This window comes from Electrona antarctica (assembly GCF_951216825.1).
Source record: "Electrona antarctica genome assembly, chromosome: 24".
Taxonomy (NCBI): domain Eukaryota; kingdom Metazoa; phylum Chordata; class Actinopteri; order Myctophiformes; family Myctophidae; genus Electrona; species Electrona antarctica.
Genome location: NC_136803.1, coordinates 32,812,055 through 32,839,116, shown reverse-complemented (window position 1 = coordinate 32,839,116; position 27,062 = coordinate 32,812,055). Strand labels below are relative to the sequence as shown.

Below are 27,062 nucleotides of genomic sequence, written 5' to 3'. Positions count from 1 at the left end.
ATGACATACTATTACTTGACACTACTAGACAGGATGTTTTTTTTTTTATTATTATTTTTTTTAAGCCACCTCGGAATAAATGAAACGGCGCCTTCTCCAGATAGACAGACTGCCCATAATAGCTGAGACAGAACAGTATTTAGCCAGCTTTTTTTGCATTTGTCTTTTGCAATCCACCCAATTGCAGACCCCTGAGCACAAGTTTATGGACATGGCCCAGACTTCCAAATACAAGGACAATAAGTTGGCAAGCACGCATAGTCCCGGGTGTTCCGACCATCGCATCGCATCGATCATTTGTCACACACGTGTGAGACATGGCAGTTTGAGAGAAGACAGAGGTTGAGGGGAGGGGAGAGAAGAAAGACTCACCCATGCGTCGCAGACATAGCCTACAGTATAACAACAGGACTGTCTCTGCACAGACGCTGAAAGAAAACGCCACTATGGACCTGAGAAACTATTTGAAAACGTTAGTGTTGTCTAACTTGTCCTTGCACTTATACACTCCACACACGTGCGCACAGTCAGTCAGTCAGTCAGACAAACACACAATATACCCAAACACTGATCAGAATTAGGTTACATTATATGGTCCAACCAGATATAACTGCTGCACATGCTTAACACACAGAGGAAAAAAAAAAAGATAGCACATTGATGACATACTATTACTTGACACTACTAGACAGGATGTTTTTCTTTTCTTTTTTCTTTTTTTAGGTCACCTAGGGATACATGAAACAGCGCCTTCTCCAGATAGACAGACTGCCCATAATAGCTGAGACGGAACAGTATTTCGCCAGCTTTTTTGCATTTGTCTTTTGCAATCCACCCAATAAGCCTATCTCACAGAATTTCCCCGCCCCCTTTTTACGCCCCCTTTCGGGGCTAGTGGTGATAGCGTGACGTCACTCCATAGACACTACATGTTAACAGAGGTTATTTAAGAAGTCTACAACTTTTGTTTTCTCAAGGTAAGGTTTGTTCTATCTGTTCGAGCTGATTTACCATCTTGTTTGCTTGTCACATTTTTACATTAGAAAATGTACTTAGATTCTCCAGAGAAAAAAACGTGTAAATGCTAATGTTAAATGACACCACTATCTACCGGAAGTGGGCGTGGAAAGCGGGCTGTGAGATAGGCCTATTGCAGACCCATGAGCACAAGTTCATGGACAAGGCCCAGACTTCCAAATACAAGGACAATAAGTTGGCAAGCACGCATAGTCCCGGGTGTTCCGACCATCGCATCGCATCGATGCCATTCATTTGTCACACACGTGTGAGGCATGGCAGATTGAGAGGAGACAGAGAGGTTGAGGGGAGGGGAGAGAAGAAAGACTCACCCATGCGTCGCAGACATAGCCTACAGTATAACAACAGGACTGTCACTGCACAGACGCTGAAAGAAAACGCCACTATGGACCTGAGAAAAACTATTTCAGTCAGACACACACACACACACACACACACACACACACACTCACACTCACACTCACACACTCTCTCTCACACACACACACACACACACACACACACACGCTGAAGGAAAGGACTTCTGGTGGTTATAAAAGATTTCACTCGCTCTGGAGTGAGTCAGAAGACTCAGAACACAAGAGGCAAGATGGAGTCCAACCATTTACTGATGACTTAAGTAGACATGAAACACACCTCACCACTGTTCAAGGACGCACAGGGAAAAGGAAAAAAAAAGGTTTAGAACAGAATCCGTTGTGGTGAGAAAAGTTGACAATGATAATTGTGTGCGGCGGTGGCCGCGTTACCGATACGTGCCTGTGGGGTGTGCTCATGCACGCGCGTTGGGAGCGTGTGTGGCTGTGTGCTGTTTGGGGATTAATTGGAGAGAGGAGATATCAACCATCACAGCAACACAACACTCCGGTAGGCTGCGCAAAGAGCAATAAACACATATATTGTCTCTTTCCTTTGTTGCTCCTGGTGGCATTCCTTCTCACTAACAATGCAATTAACTGGCATTGTCAAAGTTACTACACCAGACAGCATTTGTCCTTTATTAAAACGGAACAAATGCCCGCACACTGTCTTCAAATGCAGTGAACCAACTTTTAATAGGGAAACTTTTAAAAGTTGGTTCACTGCATTTGAAGACGGTGTGCAGGTGTTTGTTCCCAATGGGCACCGTACCCTCTCCTACGCACCTGTCGCCTGTAGGTGTGCAAAAGCCTTGCTTTTTATTCCTTTATTAAAACAACATGCATACTGTAGCTTACTTTTAGGATGCATAACCAGGGCTGCACACAACTTTTTTTGGTCTAGTACTCAGAGGAGCACCTGGAGATGTTACTTGGTGCTCCTAAATGCGGCGACCCGTCTCGCCGGATGGATAAAAGAGGGATGCATGAATAACTTATAGAAAAACTATTTATATTTGTCAATGGAGGGTATTGCAACTCTAGATTCATACCATTATTAAAAAAAATCTAGAGTTGCAAATTGCAGCTAGGTCCATGTGTGGTCCAGCCCTAAATACATATTCTAATAAAAACAACTTAATACTTCCTAAGGATAATATGAGCATCAAAGCAATATTTAGGTACTTTTTTTAATATATTTAAATAGCCGATCTACTAGCTCACAACGTGTTGCGGAGGCGACACGTTGTGAGCTTGCAGATCAGCTATTTGTTTAACATACGACACGTCGTACGGCGAAGCATACGTCAGGCTTCCCTTTTGTTTTTACCGAGGCAACGTACAGTAAAAAATAAACAGTGTACACTACCCGACTTTACGATAATAAGGGACAGTATGTCGGGACACGGTGTTGTCATGTTGATAAGCTTCATGTAGTGCAGCAGCAGTGCCAGTCCGCAATGCTTTGCACTCTTCCCAATGTCGGAACTAAAACCTGTACCCGTAAAAAGTCAGTGGCCGTGCCTAGGCTGTGAGACGGCATCGCACACGAGCAACTTGCTCCAGCACCCGGAAAACAAACGCAAGCACAGCGGCGAATGAGAAGAGTGCAAAGCATCCAAAGCATCCCCTTTTACAACTTTTACTTTTTAGTTTGCTCCACATCTGAAACGGAGAAGCCAAACCATTTGTGTCAGGTTTTCTCACTCAGTAGTAAACTCCTGTCCTCCTCCCAGCAGCGAGCAGGCGGAGCAGCATGAAAATGGAAATGGAATCCTCCCTCGTTTGAGTAAGGATGTGCTGTGATTGGCCAGTAGCTACTTTGAGTGGCAGTCGGTGGGAAATGCTCTCGCTACAGATTTTACTAGTATTCTGGCCATAATAATCATTCTGGGCGGCCCCAGCTGCTGGTACGCAGAAGCGCTTCCTGGCGCTTGATTGACAGCGCATAATAAATTGACGACGCATGCGCACTGGCGCACCGCCTGTGCGCAGGTCTGTGCATAACACTTTTGTAAGTCAAGTGTGTTTGTTTGATGCTTTTGTGTGACGCTGTAGCATGATCGAGGGCGTTAATTTGTGGGGGGGGAAAAACACGCACAAAAAGTTATAATATGAAGGCTGTCGGGGGTTTCTGCCCCGACAGCCACAATTTGCACTTTCAAGAAAGGTGTAAGGAATAGAGGGTATGCGCCAAGGGGCCAGTGAGGCTATTCAACGTTGAAGGTCTGGGCCCTAGTGGTAGGAGGAGGGACTACAGGCGGACCCGTGGATTCATGACCGGGAAACCCCGTGCAGCTGGGCTTTAACATTGAGCGCTCGGTTGCATACGTCACCCCGGACCTCAAATTTGAGGTCCGGAGGAGGTACTTCCGGCAGTCTTCCGGGTGCTTCAAAACGCCACTGAGCAACTTCATCGAAATAATTAGCTTGGGGGCGGGGCTAGTGCTCCAGTTCGGTCTCTATCCTTTATATACTCTATGGTATGCGCGTGACATCGTACCTGGAAGTTATGCGGGAACGCCCACTGAGTGGCAAACAACTACTTTCTGGCCTTGACAGCCCATTCATCCAAACAGAAAAGTCCTGTCTGATTGCATTAAACAATGTTAAACTCACCAACATTGCAGCTGTACGAAAAGCTTGAATTGTCCTCTTCCTATCTGCAAAGTTTTTGTTTCATGAAAATCCACCATAGAAACGTTATGAGCTACTTTCTGTCAAGAAATGTCCTACATTTGATTATTTTTCCAAGTGTCAGAGTTTGGAAGTGCTTGTTTTCAATAACCTTTTGCTGCCTCCTGCATTATGTGACATTTAGAAACAGGTGGTACGCAGGACGAGTGATTTCCAACGAGCGCTTCCAAACTCCAACACTCCATGCTGCTCAATGTTTTGCCACTCAGTCTAGATGAGGGGGGCGTGTCCTGATGGGAAAATCATGCATGTGCATTCTCTATATAGAGAATGACAAGAAAAGGGAACGCAGGTCAGATATGTCTTTGTGCAGCATAGAATGAGAACACAATGGTTCCTTGATTAATAATAGTGGGTTGGATGAGGTGGTTAAAAATAGCAGCGGATATATGACCAGATAAGGTGTATGATTTAAACGTAAACCAGGCATGTGATTAAAAGACCATTTATTTGTGTCAGACCTAATCTCCTAACGTTACCCTGTCCTCTCTTTTGTGATTGAACGATTGAATACTATTTTTATTTTTATTTTTTACAGTAAGACATTATAAAGATAAAAGGATAACAAAAAAATGACCTGGGGACCTTTTCATTGTGGCCCTACGGGTATTCATTTCATCAACATAGCATTACAAAAACAACATACAAAGCGGCAGCAGCGAGTGACACCTCCTTTCGATGGGAATTAATTTACCTCCCCTTGTGTCATCCCAATAATGTTTAATATTTGTTTTCTTTCAGGCAGAGTTTGAAAGAAGCTGGTGATTCCCATATTTGAATGGATTGTGTGGTGTTAGGTGGTACCAGATCATGGTCGCTCCCTCGGTTGTTGTGGCCTTGTTGTTACTGTGGGTGTCACTCACTTTTTGGTCACTGTCGCGTCCAGTGTGAGGGTATTGAGGGCACTGTCCCTTTCGACTATCTTAGACACCAATCCCATTTATATTTGCTTGACCCTCCCCTCCCCTCTCCTCTCCTCTCAGTGGTTTGAGAACCCGGACTATGACCTCTTCACGCCGTACAGCGAACGGCGGCTCCGACGGCCGGACCAGCCCTTCTACATCCTCCACCCGGCGTTCATCTGGAACCTGTGGGACGTGATACAGGCCAACACGCAGGAGAACATCCAGCCTAACCCGCCTTCCTCTGGATTCATTGGTAGGTCCCTCAGTTACAGCCTAACCAACCCTCCTCTGGATCAGGGGTGGGCAACTTTGATGATGTAAAGGGCCACACTCTCTTCAGAGGGCCACTATAGTTCCACACTCACTCCAGAGGGCCACTATATTTCCACACTCATTCCAGAGGGCCACTATAGTTCCACACTCACTCCAGAGGGCCACTATAGTTCCACACTCACTCCAGAGGGCCACTATAGTTCCACACTCACTCCAGAGGGCCACTATAGTTCCACACTCACTCCAGAGGGCCACTATATTTCCACACTCACTCCAGAGGGCCACTATAGTTCCACACTCACTCCAGAGGGCCACTATATTTAATACAAACTACAGTATAGGATGCCATGTCGAAATCCTCTTCCTCTTCCTTACCTCTCCTCTCGTCTACCTCTCCTCTACCATTAAAATAAACACATCTGGCGTGTGATCAAAGCCTAATGTAGCAGATTAGCTGAGCCGGTAATGGCCTCCACACTCCCTTTAGTTGCGTGAATAAATCAGGCAAGGTTTCAAACTATCAACACGTGTGTGTGTGTGTGTGTGTGTGTGTGTGTGTGTGTGTGTGTGTGTGTGTGTGTGTGTGTGCGTGTGCGTGTGCGTGTGTGCGTGTGCGTGCGTGCGTGCGTGCGCGTGCGTGCGTGTGTGTGCGCGCAAGATCTGTATAAGCCCTTTAACAAAACAGATCGATGATTCGTTGTGTGCCCGAATGTGCCGTGTCATCCTGTGGAAGTCACACATATTTAAGAAGGTCTCCAGTCACACATAATAAGAAGGTCTCCAGTCACACACATTGCTAAAGACCCTGTTGCTCATTTCATGTTGACGTTGAGGTGTCTCAACTGTTATTCTGCCTAATGAACAACTTGTGTTCGTTCCACTGCGGTATGGTATGTGTGTGTTCAGTAGTGTGGCACTGGCGACTGCATTAACCCATTTTGGGCGGGAACCCCTTTTGGTGTTTTAAGCATTATGTTATACTTTAGCTATTGAAAAATAGCAGAGTGCCGCGCTACGAGCTTGTAGGTCTGCTATTTTTGAAAAATCGTGAAATTGTAGTGCAAATCTTTGAATATATATTTTTTCAGAGCAAACATTTTTAACTCAAATCTTTGATTCCGGGAGGGTCCCTGGAACAACATATTTTCAGATGGTGGGTTTTGGGGTCCTTGACATGAAATATTGAGAACCACTGATATAGAAACATGAGGTTTTTCAGAAAATTGTCATGATTTAGAAGACATTTTTTAAATGTCGTCGTCGGGCCTAGTTTGTGATGGGATAATGTGTCCCTGGGTTCAATCCCAAAGTTCTGCCGCACCTCAAAATTAATTGGACTCAAACTGTGCAAATAAAATTAATTGGACTCAAACTGTGCAAATAGGCGGTTGCTTGGATTTAATTCTGCTTAATTAGTTTGGCTTTGAACCATTCATTATTGTTCTTGCTGGGGTCATAATTATACCCACAACCCATTTGGAAGGAAATGAGCCTGTGAGTCATTGATAACAGCCTGAGACGTCCGAAGCAGAGCTCATTTCCTTCGCCAGGCTGTGAGGGTTATCTGCCTAATTCAAACCATTAAAAAATAAAAACACTGGAATGAGAAGAATGTCATGAAATAAATTAACCCCTTTATTAAGACCTGAGGCTGATTCTAAAATGTCTCCTGAATCCTAACAGTTTTCTGAAAAAAATAATAATAATAATAATAATAATAATAACAAAAGCATATGTTGCTATGTCAGTGGTGCCAAAACATTTTCATGTCAAGGACCCCCAAAATTATATATATTTGGTCGCCGATCCCCCATCTCAACATATGCCTATTTTGTTCCACGGACCCCCAGAAGAAAAGATTTTAGATTGAAAGGTTCGCTTTAAAAATAAGCTCTGCATGAGCACGCGTAGATGGCTATTTCAACCAATCAGATTGCTTCCTCCAAACTTACCTGTTGTATAATGCTCCCTACCAGGGCCCAGGAAATGATTCCCCGTTCATTTTCCTCATAGACATTTCAAAAAGTATTTTACAAAGCCAACTCTTGTCGTGACAAATCATGACAACAAACACAATTCTTTGGGCCGAACAAATAATTAGAAAGAAGAAAAAAACGACAGGTTAAAACCCTTTTTTTTGGATTTTTTTCTTATTGGTTTGGTCCAAAATATTGTGTTTGTTGTCATGAGTTGTCACAACTCGAGTTGGCTTTGTCCGCGGCGTAACCGTATAAATAAATACTTTTTTAAATGTCTATGGGAAAAATGCATTGGGAATAATTTCCTGGGCCTGGCGTCATCATGAAAGGGGGACTGCGACACAGCCCCTTTAAAAACAATAACATTTTCTGCCTACTGGTAATGATGATGTCACTGTCAGGTTGCTGAACTGTCTACAGAGTTCAGTTGAACAGGTTACATCGTCTTTTTCTAGCGTCATTTTGAACCAAATTAATTGGTTCAGATCCCCAAAGGTTGTTCTTGCCCTGAAGTGATAACCAAAGTGGCCGTGTCACTATTCAGATTGGAAGATGCAGAATGTCATATAAGCCATATCAATCAAATCATACAAAATCTGACCCGTCTGAAGTGAGCGGCACTGTACGGTACGGTACGGTACGGTACGGTACTGTACTGCCCTCCTCCCTGGCCTGTGTGTGTCTGTGTGTTAGGCTGTGCAACAGTGACACTTGGTGGTGATAACAAACGCTATTTTCGTGCTCGGACACAGCCAGGGACAGACCCAGCCACACACATAGCTGTCTATAGCAGGGGTTCTCAACATTTTTGCCCGGGGACCCCCGGAAATGCTTTGGCCATGTCTCGCGACCCCCGCACCGCCCCCCTCCCCACCCCCAATACAAACTGACTTAAAAAATAACCAGAAAATATATCATAAATTAATACTGAAACCAGATATAATCATTAAGGAAGGTTTATGCATGCACCACGTACTATGTAAACTCTTAATTTCCTTTTTTTTTTTTTATAATTTGGGGACCCCCCAAAATAATTTGGCGACCCCACGGGTTGAGAACCCCTGGTCTATAGGAGTGGTTGCACCACTCAATAAAATCCATATAACCTTGAATTCCGAAGCATTAACAAAGTGATGTCGTGAACAACAGTTTTCCGCATGGCCGGTGACTCACACCACTTTATTTCAAAACGTGTCGCACCAAACATTTAGAGATAACACCGTGAAGCAGCATCCTGTCCTTTAACCACGGAAACACAACATGTTGAAGAGTGGGGGGGGGGGGGGGGGCGTTCATGTGGTTGACGACAAAGCAATTTCAGTTTGGACGCACACAGAATCACAAGCAAGTTGACGAAAAATCTACACACATATCATTTACACACACTAACATGTGTATCGCAACGACTCGCAACATGTTGTCCTGTTGGTTTTTACACACATTTCGTTCAGTCTATATCGTGTTAAACGGAGAAATCCTGTTTCCACCTTAAAAGCTGGTGTGTAGCTCACATAATGGCCTCATTTAAACACGTAAACCCTAGGCCTAGTATATCGTTTCTGTCGGGGCAAAACCCTGTTATCTCCAAATTTTAACTTATTGAGGGGCGCTCCTATAGACTAATTCAGAAACGGGTCTCATGGTCGCAGCTTACGTAGGCGGAGCAGACATACCTGCGGGGTAAACCCGCACCTCTTCTACTACAGTGAACTGTAGAGTGACTGATGTTAGTCTGCCTCAAACGTTACTCTTTTACCTGCTTTTTACCTACGCTAACATTACAAAGATGCCCAGAACATCGGGATGAACCTGTGTAGTTTATGGCTGCTCCAACAGTAGTGGCAACATTCAACAAAAAAAAAACGGAATGTCATAGAGTAATGGTTGAGACGAAGTGAAAGGTCCTGAAAGATACATAACGTCAGTCTTACCCAATACCCAATCTTTCTGTTTTATGAACATAAGGCTGCTGTACTTTATACCTCATCATACTAAGCATTTCATGTATGAGGTATAAAGTACAGCAGCCTTGTGTTCATAAAATGGTTTTACATCATCATTACATGACCTAATCATAGCATGATAAGAGCGCCCCTCACTTCACACGGGTGTGTTTTTTTTCTTCTATAATTTATTTATTTATTTATTAACAGTTTGCAGAATTACAGTACATTTCAAGTACAACTCAATACAAAAACTGGTAACTGTGAGTGGACGACACCATGAAAGCATTACACTTGTTTACAAGAGGGCCCACCATTTTCAATTCATCAAAAAATCAACGCCCTAGTTGATCATACTACAACGTCACACAATTCACCCTTTGTCAGCCTTCTGATTGGTCCCTGACTGACCAACCAGCAGGCTCTTTCTGCCTTGTTCCGCCCTGGTTCCGCCTTGTTTATGTTGAATTTGCTAAAACATCATTTTTGTGAAAAACTAAAAACAAACATGACATGCCCTGCAGTCACCATGCTGCGCCTGTGATGTTCCTTTTTACTGACACCAAGTTTAAAATAAGAATTGAATTCACAGGATATCAATACGAAGCAACTGAAAAACACCTTATTTCAATGGTAGTGGATGGAGAGAGAGGATTTTAGTCCAACCACGAAACGGCAACCAATGGGTGCGAAGAGGGGCACAACCACGGGCTGGACTTGACAAAGGGTGAATTGTAGCAAAACGTGTCGCTTCTCACCACATTTCGAGCTTGTAGATCTGCTACTTTGGATATTTTTGCAGTTTAATTCTGAAAAGTAGCAGTTTTGGACATTATGAGGTTTCCTCCCGACAGAGAGAATACTGTACACTTAATTGACTGGGGTCCCCCAGGGTGCTGTCTCTTCAGTGACAATAGCCAATCTACAATACAATGTAGTGCATTGTGAGCTTGTAGATCGGAAGGGTTCTCCTATTATGACCAGAACAATGCATTTTAAACTCAAACCTTTGCTTCTGGAGGTCCCAAAATGCACAACATTTTCAGATGGTAGTCCGACAGCGATGATGACATTCACACAATGAACGTGGCAGGCATTGTGAGCCGACAATGAGACGTCTCTTTTGTGTGGTAAAACGAGACGCACGCGGCAGGAGAATGTACCTTCACTTTTCACAGGAATGGCACTTTTTCCTTAAACCATTAAGACCGGAATGTCTTCTAAATCCTACAAATCCTAAACGTTTTCTGAAAAACGTATGTTTCTACAGTATATCAGTGATTTTCAAAAATGTTGAAAAATAGCAGATGTACAAGCTAGCCAACGCAAAAATAATAATAACTAGAAAAAGTGCCCTTCTGGGCACAGGTCTCCACCAGGAGGATAGGACTGTGTGAGATGTTTGGCAAAATGTTTAGGAGTAATATAAACATGTTTGCCTTTGATGGCAATTGGATGATTTGAGGCATTTTGTTCCAAAAATGTGTTTTGCAAAAATCAACCTGTTGGTGGCGCTATAACAGGCCAATGTGAAAAGGGTGGGATATATTCCTCAGCCTAGTAAGAAAATGTGTGAAAGATTTCACGTAAATTGCATGCTGCGTTCCTGATTTGAGGCTTTTGTTCAAAACGGGGCAATCTTGCAAACTGTAAAAGCCAATTAGGATGGAATATGAAATATCGGACAGATCCGACTTGAGCACATGACCATAGAGATACTGTGTAACGATTTGTGAGATTTTTGGACAGAATCTGGAGGAGTAATATCAAAAGATGTGTTTTACAAAAGTCGGCCTCCTGGTGGCGCTATAAAAGGCAGATGCGGAAAATGCAGGTCAAAGGTTTGTCCTTGGCCTCTAGGGAGTGTGCATGCAACGTTTCACGCAGATCGGTGCAGTTTTAGGTAAAAAATGTGAAAAGCTGCCTCATGGTGGTGCTATAACAGGCCGTTCTGGAAAATGCGGGGCAGAGGTTCATCGTTGGCATCCAGGGAGTGTGTGTGCAAAGTTTGGCATCGACCGGGTTAACGGTGCCGGAGATTAGCTGTTCACAGACGGACGGAAGGACGGACACACGGACGGAGTGCAAAACATACTCTCTCCCCATGCCTTCGGCCTGGTGGAGACAATAATAATGTATTGTAAATTGTACTGTAAATTTACGGTTTTAAGGGGTTAATGTATTCACAGAGACTTTTCTTCTGCTTTTTCAATCTCACAGTTCTTTCTCTAGACCTGACATTGCAATTATCGTTGAAGTGAGAAAACCCCCAAATGCTGTGATCGGGTGATTCTGATCGAGTCCATTACCTTCGGATTGTCGGTGCTGATAATTGGATTTTCCTTTCTTTTCCTCTTTGACATGTCTTTGTCCAATTACACACTGGATTCTAACATGATATGAAATATTTAAACATCGCTGACACCAGTGACATGCCAGTACTACAAATAATAGTCATGGTGGGAAATTAATTATTTTTATTCCATTAATATACAATATATAGCACAGATTGAAGACCTTGCATGGCGTTTTGCTGTCGGGCAGAAACCTTGTATATTCATGTTTCAAGTACTTATGTTTTGTTTTGTTTTTTCCCCCGTAAATGAATGCCCTATACTTCACTGGTTCTCCCTCTTTCTCATGCCAAGAACCCCCACACTGATATATATTGTGCCAGGGACCACCAGAGAAAAGATTTGTGTTATTTTTTAATTGCCAACTACTAGCCATCCAATATATGGATAAAGTGGTTAAAATGATTGTGATGGTGATGTGCAATGTTTTTTCCTCTTTTTTTTGCATTTTATCCTTTTGATATTGGTGTGACAATGTTAATTTGTTTCATATGTTTATTATCAATAAAGAGGTCAAAGACAAATGCTGTATTATGCATTTGAGTGGGGACCCCCAGGGACCCCATGGCTAGTGCATTTGAGTGGGGACCCCCAGGGACCCCGTGGCTAGTGCATTTGAATGGGGACCCCCAGGGACCTCGTGGCTAGTGTTTGGAGACCCAGTGGCTAGTGTTTGTGTAACCATGTCGTTCACGCTTCCCAAGGTGGACGTCATCTTGAATGAGATTTGAAAAATGGATTAGTCCTGTAATTAAAATCAGCTGTTTGGAAATTTTGCCTTTGATATAAGAATACACACACTACACACTTTGTTTCCCTTCTTTTTTCTTCAAGTCTTTAACCCATTTAGACCTGAGGCCGAGTTTTCAGAAAACAGTTTTCAGTTTTTTTTCTTTTTTTTAACCAAAAGTAGCAGATCGACAAACTCAGTACACTCAATATTTTGTATGCTTTTGTGTGACGCTTGCAGTATGTTCAAGTAGGGTGTTAATTTACAAAACATCACACTTGTGTGAAGTGAGTGGTAGTTTGTTTAAAGTGCTCTAAGCCAACATTAAAAGTCCATAAACTTGGCTGCTATGACGTCATTTCAAAAGCCAGACGTTAGACGCTATAGCGCCCCTCAAAAACACAACAAAAGTTCTAATATGGAGATAAGGGGTTTCTGGAACGATATAGAGAATATGACACAGAGGTGTTTCCGGCATGAACGGTATACCAACATATAGGTGTTCCAGGTCTAAATGTGTTCATTGTGCGGATACCGCTTGCTTCAGTAGACATAGTACGTGGGGTATACATGCATTGGGAGTCATGGCTTTGCCCATAACCATGGTGGCCGCGATGGCACAATGGCTTCAATGAACAGCAGCAGCAGCTAATGCCTTATCTGTATATTTCAATATATGCAATTTTATAGTATATCTATGGAAGACATAAGAGACCAGCGATGGACGGACCGTGCAGTTTGAACACCGTGCAAAGCAAACAACATTCTTCCATGAACAGCTTATTGGTGAGCTCTTGCGTCGTACAATACCAAAGACATCTTTAATAAGCAGTGGCGTGCACAGACATTTAGAGGGGCAGGTGCTCAAGTTAAAAAAGGGCACCTTGTGCAGCGCGTGGAACCGCCCGGTTGCCTTAACCCATTTTGGGCGGGAACCCCTTTTGGTGTTAGCATTATGTTATGCTTAGCTATTGAAAAATAGCAGATCTACAAGCTCATAGCGCGCCACCGAGTGGCGCGCTACGAGCTTGTAGGTCTGCTATTTTTGAAAAATAAAAAAATAAATTTTTTTTTTTTTTTTTTTTTCAAAAGGGCACATTGCCAAAAGGGCAGGGGGTGCTCTAGCACCCCCTAGTGTCTATCTGTGCACGCCACTGTTAATAAGGGCACAACACAGAGGTTGGGGGTGTCACTGCACATGAGGAGCACTGCACTGAGAATCTGGGATGATGACGCTGGCGTCTAAAGGTCCTCGTCGGCTATACTTTCATCTTGTTCTTTTTTTCTTCTTTTTTAAATAAACCCGTATGGTCAAAACATAGTCGCTTCTCGCTCGGGGGAGTCCACCGTTGCTCTTTGGGTGATTCCCAAAGTCACCGGTACACGGCCACGGACCGACAATGAGTTTTATAAGTGACAGTGTTGAACTGATTTATTGAATACGTATTCAGACCTATTAGCAGGTTTAGCAGGTTGTTAGAAGTACAGACAAAGGTTATATGCCGAAAGGATAAGGACCCCTGTGGGGGAGGGGCTTGATTGATTCCATTGTGGTCCATTGTACTCAATTCATCAGTAACGTAATGTTGTTGGAGTGTTCACACAGTGCTGCGTCTGGTCCCGAGACGTGTCATTGGCTGCTAGCACGTGAACAAATCCCGGTTGTTGTGCTTTTTTTCTTAATGACTTTTCTGATACAGTATAGGGTACAGTAGGACTAATAATCAAGATAAAATGGCACAATATTTCTCTACTCGGTCTGTCTCATAGTTGGGCTGTGGGCAGTTCAGAAACCCGTCCACCAGTGACATCATCGATGGAGAATCCAAGCTAATAGAAACTGCAGGCTTTCTAGTCCTGAAAAGTTGCAAAAATATAGTTTAACGATGATGTCACGGGTGGAAGGGTTTCTGAACTGACCACAGCCCTCCTATGAGTCACAGATTGAGTAGAAAAGAATGCTGCCATTTTGTCATTATTAGTGAGGATCTATTAAATGAAGATAGGTTGAAAAGTGGTGAAGTGGTCCTTTAAGCCCGCTCCAATGACTGGCCATGTGTGCAACTCTGTCTGAATGTTTGTTTGGGATAAAACAGATGCAATACTGCTGGGTGACCTAAATTGGCACTGTTGAGCAGCCTAAAAGGGCCATTCGCACAGAGCACTATAACTGCAGCCTGCACCGCTCAATTCACACGGGTGTGATTATTTTGTATTTACTTGTTTTTATTTTCTTTTTTTTTTACCCCACGATTTTGCAACCATTTTTTCACCCAGTGTCAATTATCTAATGTAATCCTGGGTGCTACACTTCCTCTGCCAACCTGGGGGGGCAGAGGGCTGACCTCATGCTGCCTTCTATGCATGAGGAGTCCAAGCTTCTTTTCACCTGACAGGGGAGAGTTTCCCCAGCCGGACGTAGCGCGTGGAAGGAACACGTTATTCCGACCAGTTCCTTTCCCCTCCATCAGGCGCCCCGGCTGGCCAGAGGGAGGTAGTTTAGAGACCAGGATTACTGCAAGTTTTTTGTGAGTGTACCTACCCTAGGGGACACGGGGAGAACATGCAAACTCCACACAGAAAGGCCCTTTCGCCAACCCCGCCTCGGGTATGGTCACTGATGACGCGGAGGAGAGAACACGCCCACAGCGTCCCCAGTGGGAATCGAACCCAGGACCTTCTGGCGACGGCACTACCGACTGTGCCACTGCCCTCCATTTTGTCTTTACTTCATCGTAATGATGGCGTGGCGAAAATGCCAACCTACAAGCACCGCGACGTGTTGGGAGCCAGTAGGTCAGCCACTTTCCTAAAAATTTTTTGGTCTGTTTTCGTGCAATTTCTGTCTCGAATGGCGAATGTCTCAAACAGGGATGACGGGTCAAAAGAGGATAAAACCGTTCAAAGATGAAATAACCGAAAGAGTGGCGCACCGCCACACTGCGTACGAAAGGCCAAAGCAAGAGGGGAAGCCACCCTTTTATATAGTCTTGCCCCCTCCCTCACGGATAGCGGCGCCTTCACGAGACGATATCCGGCAATTCCAGGCGCTGCTGCTGCTCTGACGCCTGCATTTTGTCCACGCCCGAATGCACAGTGCTGTTGGTGCGCTCCTTGTTGTTGGAGGCACAGCCGGCCTGGCTGTGCTCGTAGCAGCGCGGTGGTGATGGCGGCGGCGGCGGCGCCTGTCCACCGTTAGTGGCGGCAGAGGGCCCTGCCGCCTCCGGGGCTATGTTGGCGCCTTGCGCCCGCCGGTTGAGCTGCAGTCCGCTGGTCTTGGAGGCCGCGGACTGGCAGGTCTCCGCCGACGGATCCTTGCAGCGGAACAGGATGAGGAAACAGCGGTAGAACTGAGAGGGAGAGAGAGAGAGAGAGAGGGGGAGAGAGAGGGCGGAGGGGGAGGGGGAGAGAGGGATAGAGGGAGAGATATGAGTAATGACAGTTAGTGTATATTGTTGCTGTCGTAGCAGAAACCTTGTATCTCTTGTATCCATATTTGCATTTTTTGTGTTTTTTCAAATCCCTTCTAAATCCTGACAAGCTCGTAACACGGCACTCGGTGCCGCACTATGAGTTGGAGATCTGCTATTTTTCAATAGCTAAAGTATGCATTAAACATAATGCAACACCAAAAGGGGTTCCCGCCCAAAATGGGTTAACACCCTATACTTCCAAGCGTAACACAAAAGCATCAAAAGTTGAAAAGAAACGTATCGCTTCGTGCCACATTTCAAGCTTGTAGATCTACTACTCTTGCTATTCTTGAATTTGAATCCTGAAAGGTACATTCCTTCATCTCTATCCTTTAAGTTCAATAATGTTAAAAAAAAATATATATATAGCTGCAAGCAGCGATAAAGCGGGACCAAGATAGAAGAAGAACAATGCGCAATAAGAACAACATGCACAAATGAGACTGACGAGCTGAGTTGTCGGTACCGGGGTTTGAACTCACAACCTTGTGGACCGAAGGCGGGAGCTCTACTGACTGACCTACACAGAGACAATCAGTTACTATATTGTAAACAGTAAAACCATTCAGTGATTTGGTAACAAGAAGGTGTGTCCTCATTTTGGGCATGTCTTTATCCATTGCTACAGTGTGTTTTCACGCACAGTTAAAGTGTGTGCGTGCGTGCGTGCGTGCCTGCCTGCCTGCCTTGCCAACGGTCAAACGGTTCATGAGATATGCACGTTCAAAGTTTGCAAGTTTGCAAGTTTTGCATCAATTGAGTGCTATAGCGCCACCATTTGGCCAATCGTGATGGGCTTCGCATAGTAAAGTGACATAAGCATGTGTGTGTATTAGAGGCAGAAGAATAATTTTCAAACCAGCAATTTTCATTGGTTCATAAAAACTTAATTTTTTCACTTAGAAAAAATGTGCTACGATTATTTGTCCGTATAGGTCCAAAGTTCACGTGTAGAAGTTTTCGTGCATTTTGAGCAAAGATTCTGGGAGGAGTTACATTTGAACTGTTTTTCATATAATTCAAAATGGCGGGTGATCTAAAGGTCAGAGGTCAAAAGTCAGAACACGAAAGTTGTTCGGCATGAGGAGACACATATGTGTATCAAAGTGTCATTGCCAACGGTCAAACGGTTCATGAGATATGCACGTTCAAAGTTTGCAAGTTTTGCATCAATTGAGTGCTATAGCGCCACCATTTGGCCAATCATGATGGGCTTCGCATAGTCACCGTTTGGCATGGCCCTCTATCATGTTGACAAGTTTTGCGAAAACCAACTGCACGGTTCAGTCAGAACAGCTATTTTTGGCAGAAGGAGAAGAAGTACTGATCATATAATTCAAAATGGCGGGTGATTTAAAGGTCAGAGGTCAAAAGTCAGAACACGAAAGTTGTTCAGCATGAGGAGACGCATATGGGTATCAAAGTGTCATTGCCAACGGTCAAACGGTTCATGAGCTATGCACGTTCAAAGTTAGCATTGTCAATTGAGCGCTATAGCGCCACCATTTGGCCAATCGTCTTGGGCTTCGCATATTCACCGTTTGGCATGGCCCTCTACCAGATTACCGCGTTTCGCGAAAACCGACTGCACCATTCAGTCAGAACAGCTATTTTTGGCGGAAGGAGAAGAAGAAAAATAAACACAAAAACAATAAGTGACCAAAGACACTGCGTGACTTCTTGGTCCCTAATTACTCAACAATCAAACCTGTGACCATATAGTCTAATAGTCTAGTGCACTTTGACAGCATATCCTGTAGTTGAAAGCAATTAGCACTAGTCCGATCCAGAAGAACACAGTTTGCCAGCCACAGCTGATCATGAAGTTATATCTTCCCTTCTTCTCTGGAGTCCTGCCTCAAAGCAGACCAGAGGTAGAAAACTGTTGTTCCCTGATGTCATGGCTAGGGACACATGCATCAGTAAGCAGGAACTGGGGATGGCAATAAAGGGCCAGAAAGTCTGGCGTGGCATTATGAAATCCATGATCTCGACAGCGGTCGAAAAATGATGATGATGATGATTCCCGTTTTGTTTTTATGTTTTGTGTGGGGACTGCGGATATAAACTAGCATCTTTGCTATATCCGGTGTATTTATGTTGCATTCATATGTAATGTCCCGTCCAAATAAACAAATGAAATAAATGTAATGTTTTAGAAATAGGGCGACCGCTTATTTCAGCAATCAAACGCCTAGCGTTTCCATACACTAAAACAGTGGTTCTAAAACCTTTTTCACGTCGGGGACCCCAGTATTTTATGCATTTGGCCACGGACCCCCATCTGAAAAGGTTTTGTGCCAGGGACCCCCCAGGATAGAAGATGTGTTCAAAATCCAACCATTTTTTAAAGATTGTGCGGCACGTAGTGCCACACTGTGAGCTTGTAGAACTGCTATTTTTGAATAGCCAACGTATACGTGGTTAAAATGATTTTGATACTGTATCAACTACTTTTGAGAGAGTTTGTAATAATAATAGTTTGTATTTTCACCACTGATGGTGAATTCTTCGTCACACTAAAGTGTCTCACAAAAGTAGCTCAAAGTCGAGCTTTTATTTATTTTTTAACATAATTTCCTCTGAAAAGTCCTATAGTCCGGCAGCCGACAGGCTTCTTTTGTTTAAAGTGGGAAATGTGGTATATAGTCTTTTTTCATTGGCCTAAAATATTGTCTATATACATCCATTCATGAATCCACTTGCTGACCGGCTGTTAGTATTCGGCAATCTGTTTTATAGGGGTTTCTTGTGACCCTACCATTAACATCCTATGGCTGGCAAAAATGTCACATTTTCCTTTTGCTTTAAGTAGCACGTGACATGTCAAACTAGGGGTTTTTCATGATTCTGAATCCATTCCAAGCATTAGTTTTGCACAAAATACACTCCTTGGGCTAAAAGCAGCCATAGCCACTTGCCCAAATGTACCCAAAATGTGACCTCATCACATTTGTCATGATGTCTATGGCCGTTTTTTGCCCAAGGAGTGAATTTTATGCAAAACTAATGCTTGGAATGGATTCAGAATCACGAAAACCCCCTAGTTTGACATGTTTGTCATTTTTGCCTGCCATAGGATGTTAATGGTAGGGTCACAAGAAAGAAGAAACCCCTATAAAAAAATGTTTGCTGTTTTAGATGTTTGCTAGACGGAAAATATGTACATTCGGCTTGACTGTACGTCAAATCAAAATGTAGCTACAGCTGCACCTCAAAACGGTTGAGTACAGTACTTAAGTAAAAGTCTACTTTCTAACACTGCTTTTCTACCTACGTGGTAATAACCTTTCCGTGCAGACGCCCACGCAATTAGATTAGACTAGACGATGCAGCATTATAATAATTAACCGGCAGCACACTAAGAATACCAGCGCATCTGTAGATGATGACTTCTGTCTGGTACTGCGGAGAGCAATCATTTGCAGTAGTGGAAAGTAACACACTGTACACTGCTCATTTGTGGTGTCTATATAAGCAAGAGAGCATGAGAAAGGTGGCATACAATGATAGTATGAGGCTGCTGATACGAGCGCCAAGAAGCTCCAGTGCTATAGCCATACAGTATGTTTGTAAGTGTCGAGGCACCAACCTTCCCTGAAGTCTTAAGAAACCTGATGTATAAAGTAAACATATGTGTAGAGCAACTAACCCTAACCCTGTATACAGCTCGTATACGTAGATTCTCTTCCAAACTGTGGAAGCATTGGCGGACTTGTCTGCATGTTAGACATTGAAAACCTGTATTTTTATTTTATTTATTTTCTACTGTACTGTATGTGTTTTATCTGTGATATGGATCTCCCTGGGTCTGAAATAAAGTATTGATTGATTGATTAACACCTACTTAAGTACAATTTTGAGGTATTTGTACTTGTGTATTTCAGATTTCCAATACTTTTACTTCTACTCCATTACATCTCAGAGGGAAATATTGCACTTTTTACTCCACTAAATGTATTTGGAGATCATTGTGATGTCATTGTGATGTCATAACAGGCCATGCTCCATGTGAGGGTAGATATAGATTCCTGTGTCAGAGTACCCGTTCCACCCAGCTGTCTGTATATAATGCCTATATATATGGAGATTTCTGTGTCCCTTTTTTGAGTGGTGTAAACCACTCCTACAACTGGCTTTTGTGTGCAGAAAAAAATGAGCATGGTTGCTATGTTCAAAATAATTTCTGACGTAATTAAATCACACCCGGGTGAACTGGATGACCGTAGCAACCATGGTCATTTTTTCTGCACAAAAAAAGCCAGTTGTGAAATCACATCCGGGTGTGATTTCATTACGTCAGATCAGAGCTGATCAGGCTATATAATACCTTACCTTATATAATACCTCACATCGGACAAAAACTCCAGCTGAATCAACTTCATGGTCACAAATCATCACATCAGTTCACCCGGGTGTGATTTCATTACGTCAGACATTACGTCAGACCACAGCTGATCATGCTATATAAAACCTTACACCACTCAGTTCACACGGGTGTGATTTTTTTTCCTATATGCGGAGTTCTGTGTCAGGCACGCCCAGATATGAAGTGTTGTGATGTTGTGAAGTGTTGTGACGTCAGTACGAACAGAGTAGACGTAGACGTACAGAGACATGGTGCATATAGATTTATTTCCATGTCTTGTCAAACAAAATGTATAAACCAATCCTTCTAGTGATGGTTCTCAAAGTGGCCAAATGCATATTAATGTGGGGGAGGTCCTTGACATGAAACTGCCCGAGAACCAACTGACTTCACATGTCTACAATCATCACGCTCTCAAAAGAAGGTAGGCAGCCCCCGATTACATGCAAGACGTCAAATCAATTCCTCTCGAGTAGCCCCGCTCCTTACGTTACCTGACATGAATTGCAAGTGGTGGATTGATTTAACCCATTTAGACCTGAGGACGCATCTGTGTCATATTATAGCTTTTAACCCATTTTGGGGGCGGGAACCCCTTTTGGTGTTTTAACTAAGCATTATGTTATACTTTAGCTATTGAAAAATAGCAGATCTACAAGCTCATAGCGCGCCACCGAGTGGCGCGCTATGAACTTGTAGGTCTGCTATTTTTTAAAAATCGTAAAAATGCGGCACAAATCTTTGAATATATATTCTTTCAAAGCGAACGTTTTATTTATTTCGACGTCAGGCCTGAATGGGTTAAGTGTACACGGCAACCCGCCTTATTTCTATTCATGATGGATGGCCAGGAGCGTGCATGAAAATGTCAAAACTAGCCATACTTTTGACAGTTGCGGTGTCAGGGTTACGATATATAGCTGTTGGCAGAAACCTTGTACAGTATCTCCATATTGTAACTGTCCATGTTTGGTTGTAAATTAACACCCTACGTCATTATCCATGAGTGTCACACGAAAGTACTAAGTAGTGAACATACTGTATGTTCCTCTATTTTACCTTACAAATGTACGTGTATATAAGGTTTCCACACTTCAGCAACGATGTATACATATGTGACCAGGTCTAGCAAAATGGTCCTCATCTCGCCTATAATTAAAAGGCAGAAAATCTAAAATAAACTTGATATTCATATTAACACAGCTTGAATGTTGAAGAAAGTTTTCATTCCAACAGATTATTGATTTGGGCAAATTAAATGTATACATTTATAAGTCAAAGTAGGCTAGCCAGCTCTAGGTGTTGAAATGTTGTGAACATTCAAAGGGGATTTTCTCAGCTTTGGGTAAAACGGCACAATCATTTTAAAATGGTCATATCTCCTTGAAATATTTTCCAATTTAATTGAATGATACATCATATGAAAGCTTACATTCTGTACTTTAATAATCTGTAAAAAACTGAAAAATTACTCTGGTCGAGATGAGGCCCTATTTGCCAGACCCGGTCACATATTTGCACTGAAATGTGATTATTTGGACCTGAATGTATGTATTTGGGTAGCCGTACCCAAATATATCCATTTTCAGCTGCCGGGGTTTGCTCAATCTTTAATGTCTCGTTGTGGCATTGGGATCATGTACTGTATGTACTGTATATGCATGCATGCATGCTAGCACTGCAACTATCAATTCCGTGGAGCTCGCTGAGGGAGTGCGTTGTTTGCCCCTCTGGGGGCAAGCTGTTAGGGGATAGAATGATCCAAGTTAAATTACATTTTGAGGATGGCCATGTTTTGTTTTTTTTGGTCTGTTTTAAATCTGGATGGGAGTCGAGTCAAGAGTTATGGCTGTTGGTAGGGCCGAAACATTGGCTACTTTCTTTGCACCTTTCACTTTGAGCACAGATCAGATCACTTTATGAGCATAAAACGATTACTATTAGTCTCTAAGGAGTCTTCCTTGAAATGTAGAGAGCCAGCCTTTTTCTGCCAGTTTTCCTTCATGCGATTGAGACCATTGTATGTTGGGTGTTTCATGGTGTTTTTCCTTTTCTTATGTGAACGTGTATGTTATTTGTATAACTGAACCTTGACCACCGCGATGACCAAGAAGGTCACAAGAGTTTACCCTTTCCTACAATTGTGTGTGTGTGTATACGTGATCATGTGCTTTTGCTTCTTCTATCCCAGGCATCCTGCTGATGATGTCCCTGTGCCGGGAGGTGGACGTGTACGAGTACATCCCGTCGATGCGCCAGACGGACCTGTGCCACTACCACGAGCGCTACTACGACGCGGCCTGCACGCTGGGCGCCTACCACCCGCTGCTCTACGAGAAGCTGCTGGTGCAGCGAATGATGAGCGCCGCGCCCGAGCGCGACCTCAGGAGGAAGGGCAAGGTCACGCTGCAGGGCTTCAGCGCCGTGGACTGCTCGGCCGCAGCAGACCCGTGAACGTTTTTATTTTTATTTATTTTTTCTTGGTCGGTCGGTTGGTTGGTCTATTTCCTTTTGGATGTTGCGTGACGACGATGTGGAAACCGCCTCTGTGTAACTGGGACTTTCCAGAAACACCCACGTGAAGTTCTGTGGTATTTTGTTCCCGCTTTGTTTTACGTTTATGACCAGAGGGGACAACACAAATAAATCATAAATCATATTATTATTATTTTATTTATCTACAGGCTTGTAGAGAGCTTGTAGATCGTACTTTTTGCAATGTTCGGAAGGGGGAAAAAAATAAGTCGAAGTGACAGTTTCCAGGACAATTCGCCACAGTCCCTGTATGACGAGGGAGATCGGCTGCAATTATACAGGCCTGATTCTGTTACTGACCGCATCGTGGAACGGTTGCCCTAACAAACTGTTCACATCAAAATGAAGAGAGATTGTTCCTTTTTAATTCTTCCATTACACCTCGAGATCACACGCAACATGTCCGTTCATCCAGCCCTCATCGCTTTGAACTACTGTATTATTAACAAGCCACTGGATTGATTCTGTTCAAGTCAATAGGCTCTCCAGTAGCTCTAGTCTAGCCTGTGATGAATCGCAAGTGGTGGATTAATGTTTAAGTTGACTGAACCTTGTGCTTTTCTATTCACGACACGTGTGGCGGGTTGGGTTGCAGGTGTCAAAATGGAGGATATTGACAATTGCAGTGGCAGGGTTATAGGGTCTGAAGGCCCTAGCCCTCTTGTTTGTGACTCCACTTGTGTGGGAGCAGGACCTGAATGTGGCGCTGACCGTTGGGCCAGAGACCTCTGTTTGTTTGTTCGCTCTTTGCTTTTCGTCTGTGACCCCATAAACACCGCTTGGGAACCTTGTGGCGGTCCGACAGAATGTCTTCGATGGCAGCTGATGGTGGAAGAAGAACCAGGGACTTATTGTATCTTTAGCAGTAGTGGACAAAGTAGTCAACCGCGGTGCTTGAGTCATAGTGTGTAGACTGTAGATGCTTCGGGTCAAATGTGACTTCCACAAGTGAATGTGTCTCAGTCAAGTGAAAGTCGCTCAGCTTGTAGATTGGCTATTTTCACTATTATTTCAAGTAAAGCTTAATAACATACAGGGTTACTGTATAGCAGTGGTCCTTGAAAGGGTTTCCAGCGAGTCCCCAGCAAAACGAGTTAATATAGCGATCTGTATAACTTGTGAGCTCGTGGATCGGCAATGTTTTTGAAAGAATCTTGGAAAAAAGAACCTCGAAAGAAATGTGAGAAAGACATGTGAAACATATCAAGCTTTCAGCGAAAGCTTTCCCTGCAATAACAGGAAACAGAAAATACACTGGATATAGAGCCCTGAGGGACTCCTCCACTCAACCATATGAGGGTTTAAAGTGGTTAAAACCTGGTGTGTGTGTGTGTGTGTGTGTGTGTGTGTGTGTGTGTGTGTGTGTGTGTGTGTGTGTGTGTGTGTGTGTGTGTGTGTGTGTGTGTGTGTGTGTGTGTGTGTGTGTGTGTGTGTGTGTGTGTGTGTGTGTGTGCGAGATACCTTCCCTCTGGACATAAGCAACATGTATACCTTCCCCCAGATTGACAGCTCTGTATTTCACAAGCATCAAGTCCTCGGGGACAGGGTCCGTGACCAAACCTACACTGGCGGATGCCTAACAAGCACTTCATAAAAGATATCCCCCCACTCAGCCCATATGTCCGTTCCGCTGAGGATTCAGTGCTTCTACTCGGCTAACGATAATACTCGGTTTTATTTCATTTTTCCAGCTCTTGAGGGTTTGTGAAATCACAAATTGTCTTAACACTTTCAGGGCCTTAGATTAATCTATCCATCCTATCTAGGCTGCCAGGATTGATCTATTACCTTTGGAGCATAACGCCGAAGTATTTGCAGCTTTGATCGACGAAAATCCGGCGGAAAATAGTCCCAAGGTTTGTTATTGAAGAGAAAAACATGCCGCCATTACGATGCGAGACGAACACAGCCTCCACAGCATGTTGTAGTCCAAACAAACCAGCCGTTCACTTGCATTGAACTCATTTTCCCAGAAGCCCTAGCAGCTCAGAGCATGGCTTGATTTCCGGTTTCGTCATCACGCGGGTTTCACAGTAGAACTGTTAACACAAACATTGAATGCCATTGACAATGAATGGCCAGCTTTGAGTGTAAACACAAACATTGAAGACGAAGATGAGGACGCAAATTGTGATTGGCCAGAATGAGATGATGTGTGATGATAAGAGCGCCCCTCACTTCACACAGGTGTGATTATTTTACTCAGCCCATTAAAACACATTTACTGACACTTTTACATATTTAGTGTAAAAGCACTTCGATGCCATCAAAGCCCGGAAAAAATACATTTTTGTTTAGTTGACTAAAACTAGACTAACACAAACATTTCATTCATCCATCCATCCATCTATCCATCCATCTTCAACCGCTTATCCACAGTCGGGTTGTGGGGGCAACAGCTCTGCCAGTCTCCTCCCTGTGTGCGTGCGTGCGTGCGTGCGTGCGTGCGTGCGTGCGCGCACGCACGCAGTAGCAACTGCAGTTACTTGTGTTGTGTGTACAGTACGGTTAGGCAGTGCTATGCTTCAACACATTGTAAAGCGGTGGTTCTCAAACGTTGTCCATGTAATGGAAATGTATTAAGTATTTGGCCACGAACCCCCATCAGACAATATCCTGTGCCAGTAGCCTCGGAAACCCAGACGTTTTTATTTCCAGGGAGAAAAAAAAAAGTCTGGGGCCAAGTCAACTTCAATTTGGCATACAGTAGCGCAAACGTCGCTCAGCTGATTTCTGATCGTCTGCACCTTGACGCACACACGTACACTCACACACTCCTCTCTCTGTCGCTCTAATTAATTGGTCTCATGTCGCGCAGCTGCGCCTAGTTTCTCCCGGCCAGGAGCTGCCTATGCCATGAAAAGCATAAGTGAGTTCCAGTCTACAGTGCCAGAGACTCCTCGGTACAACATTTGTGGTGTTAAAATGTTTCAAAAAAATGTATATTATATATATTATATATATTATATCTTTTTTGCTGCATCCCTTTCCCTTATTTTCACTATAAAGGTTTGTTTTTGAGTATAGACCAGACCTCGGCCATGTTTCCACCAGAGTTTGGAAGCACTCGTTTTCAGTAAAGCAATGTCCTGCTGCCTCTTGCATTATGTGCTAATTCAAAACAGGTGGTACACAGGACAGTTGAGTGATATCTAACGAGCACTTCCAAACTCCAGCACTTAGAAAAATAATCATCTGCAAGGACACAAAGTAGCTCATAACATGTCTACAGTGGATCTTTATGAAACAAACACTGAGGATAGAAAGAGAATAATTCAAGCTTTCTGTACAGCTGCAATGTTGGTGAGTTTGACGTTGTTTAATACAATCTGATAGGACTTTTCTGTTTGGATGAATGGGCTGCCAATGGAAGTTGCACCTAGAGTTGTAGCGTGTGCACAAGAAGACAGCAATAGAAATGTCATTGTTCCTGACCGTGACGAAAGCCTGCCACGTTAAACACAGGCTTTCTTTCTTTAGGCACTTCAAGAAACTGTTTGTTTTTGCCTCTTTTTTTTTAATAGACTAATTTGCACTGATAATGTTTCCATTTTCTGTATAGAATTTGTAACTTTGTTCATTGTTTTCTACCTGGACTAATAATAAAAAGGTTTTGTAGCAGTGGACTGAGATTGTTTTGTGTGTCATATTCAGTAAGTTGCTCTCAACCTCGTGTCATGTTATGTCAAAAATATTACTTAAAGACATCAGAGTGCATAGCGCAGGCAGAGAGAGGGAGCGCGAGCTGAGCAATTCTCGTGGCACACTTTTATGCGTTGCATTGCTTATTTCTCACCACCAATGTTTTCAAATACATATTTTAACGTACTGTTTTTTTAGTTTACAAAGCGAGTAATGCACCATCCTTCCCAGTAGCCTGGCTTCCAGCCTGATTAGCTGCGTTCCGCGGATTTGTAAATGTCACTTCGCGAGACTAAATATACTGTTGATTTCGTCAACAAATAAAAACTACACAAAAATGTTAGGAAGGGACTAGTGGACAAGAGATCCAGTATAAGTCATTTTACACTTGGTTGCATGCTGAAAATAGCAGATCTACAAACTCACAACGCGTCGCAGAGCGACACGTTGTGAGCTTGTTGATCGGCTATTTTCAGCAAGTGTAAAAACAGCCATTACGACGGCATCAAGGCCCGCCAAAATACATTTCAGTCGACTAAATCAACTGTAGATTTAGTCGACTAAAATCTTGTGATATTTAGTCGACTAAAAATAGACTAACACTAAAACATTCCTGGTGACTAAAATGTGACTCATTAAATGAAAACGTTTCAAGAGACTATGAGTAAAACTAAAATCAAAATTTGCTGCCAAAAACAACACAGGCTGGAACCCAGCATACCGTCCCTCCCAGGCAGCGGCCGCCGGCCGGCCAGACCCATACCG

At 43.4% G+C, this 27,062-nt stretch overlaps 1 protein-coding gene across 2 annotated transcripts in view; it reads left to right on the top strand.

Annotated features, from left to right (window-relative positions):
• The window catches only part of LOC306917246 (beta-galactoside alpha-2,6-sialyltransferase 2-like), an 88,181-nt gene extending 61,920 nt beyond the window's left edge, over nt 1-26,261 (top strand). Inside the window, exons 7-8 of one of the 2 annotated variants that reach the window (XM_079495386.1) lie at nt 5,078-5,252; nt 22,312-26,261. In XM_079495386.1, the coding sequence (XP_079351512.1) occupies nt 5,078-5,252; nt 22,312-22,574 (438 nt within the window). In that variant the 3' untranslated portion in view covers nt 22,575-26,261. Of the gene's footprint in view, nt 1-5,077; nt 5,253-11,414; nt 12,199-22,311 lie in introns of those variants that run through there. The other variant, XM_079495387.1, reaches the window with a different exon arrangement.
• The last annotated feature ends 801 nt before the right edge of the window (nt 26,262-27,062 follow it).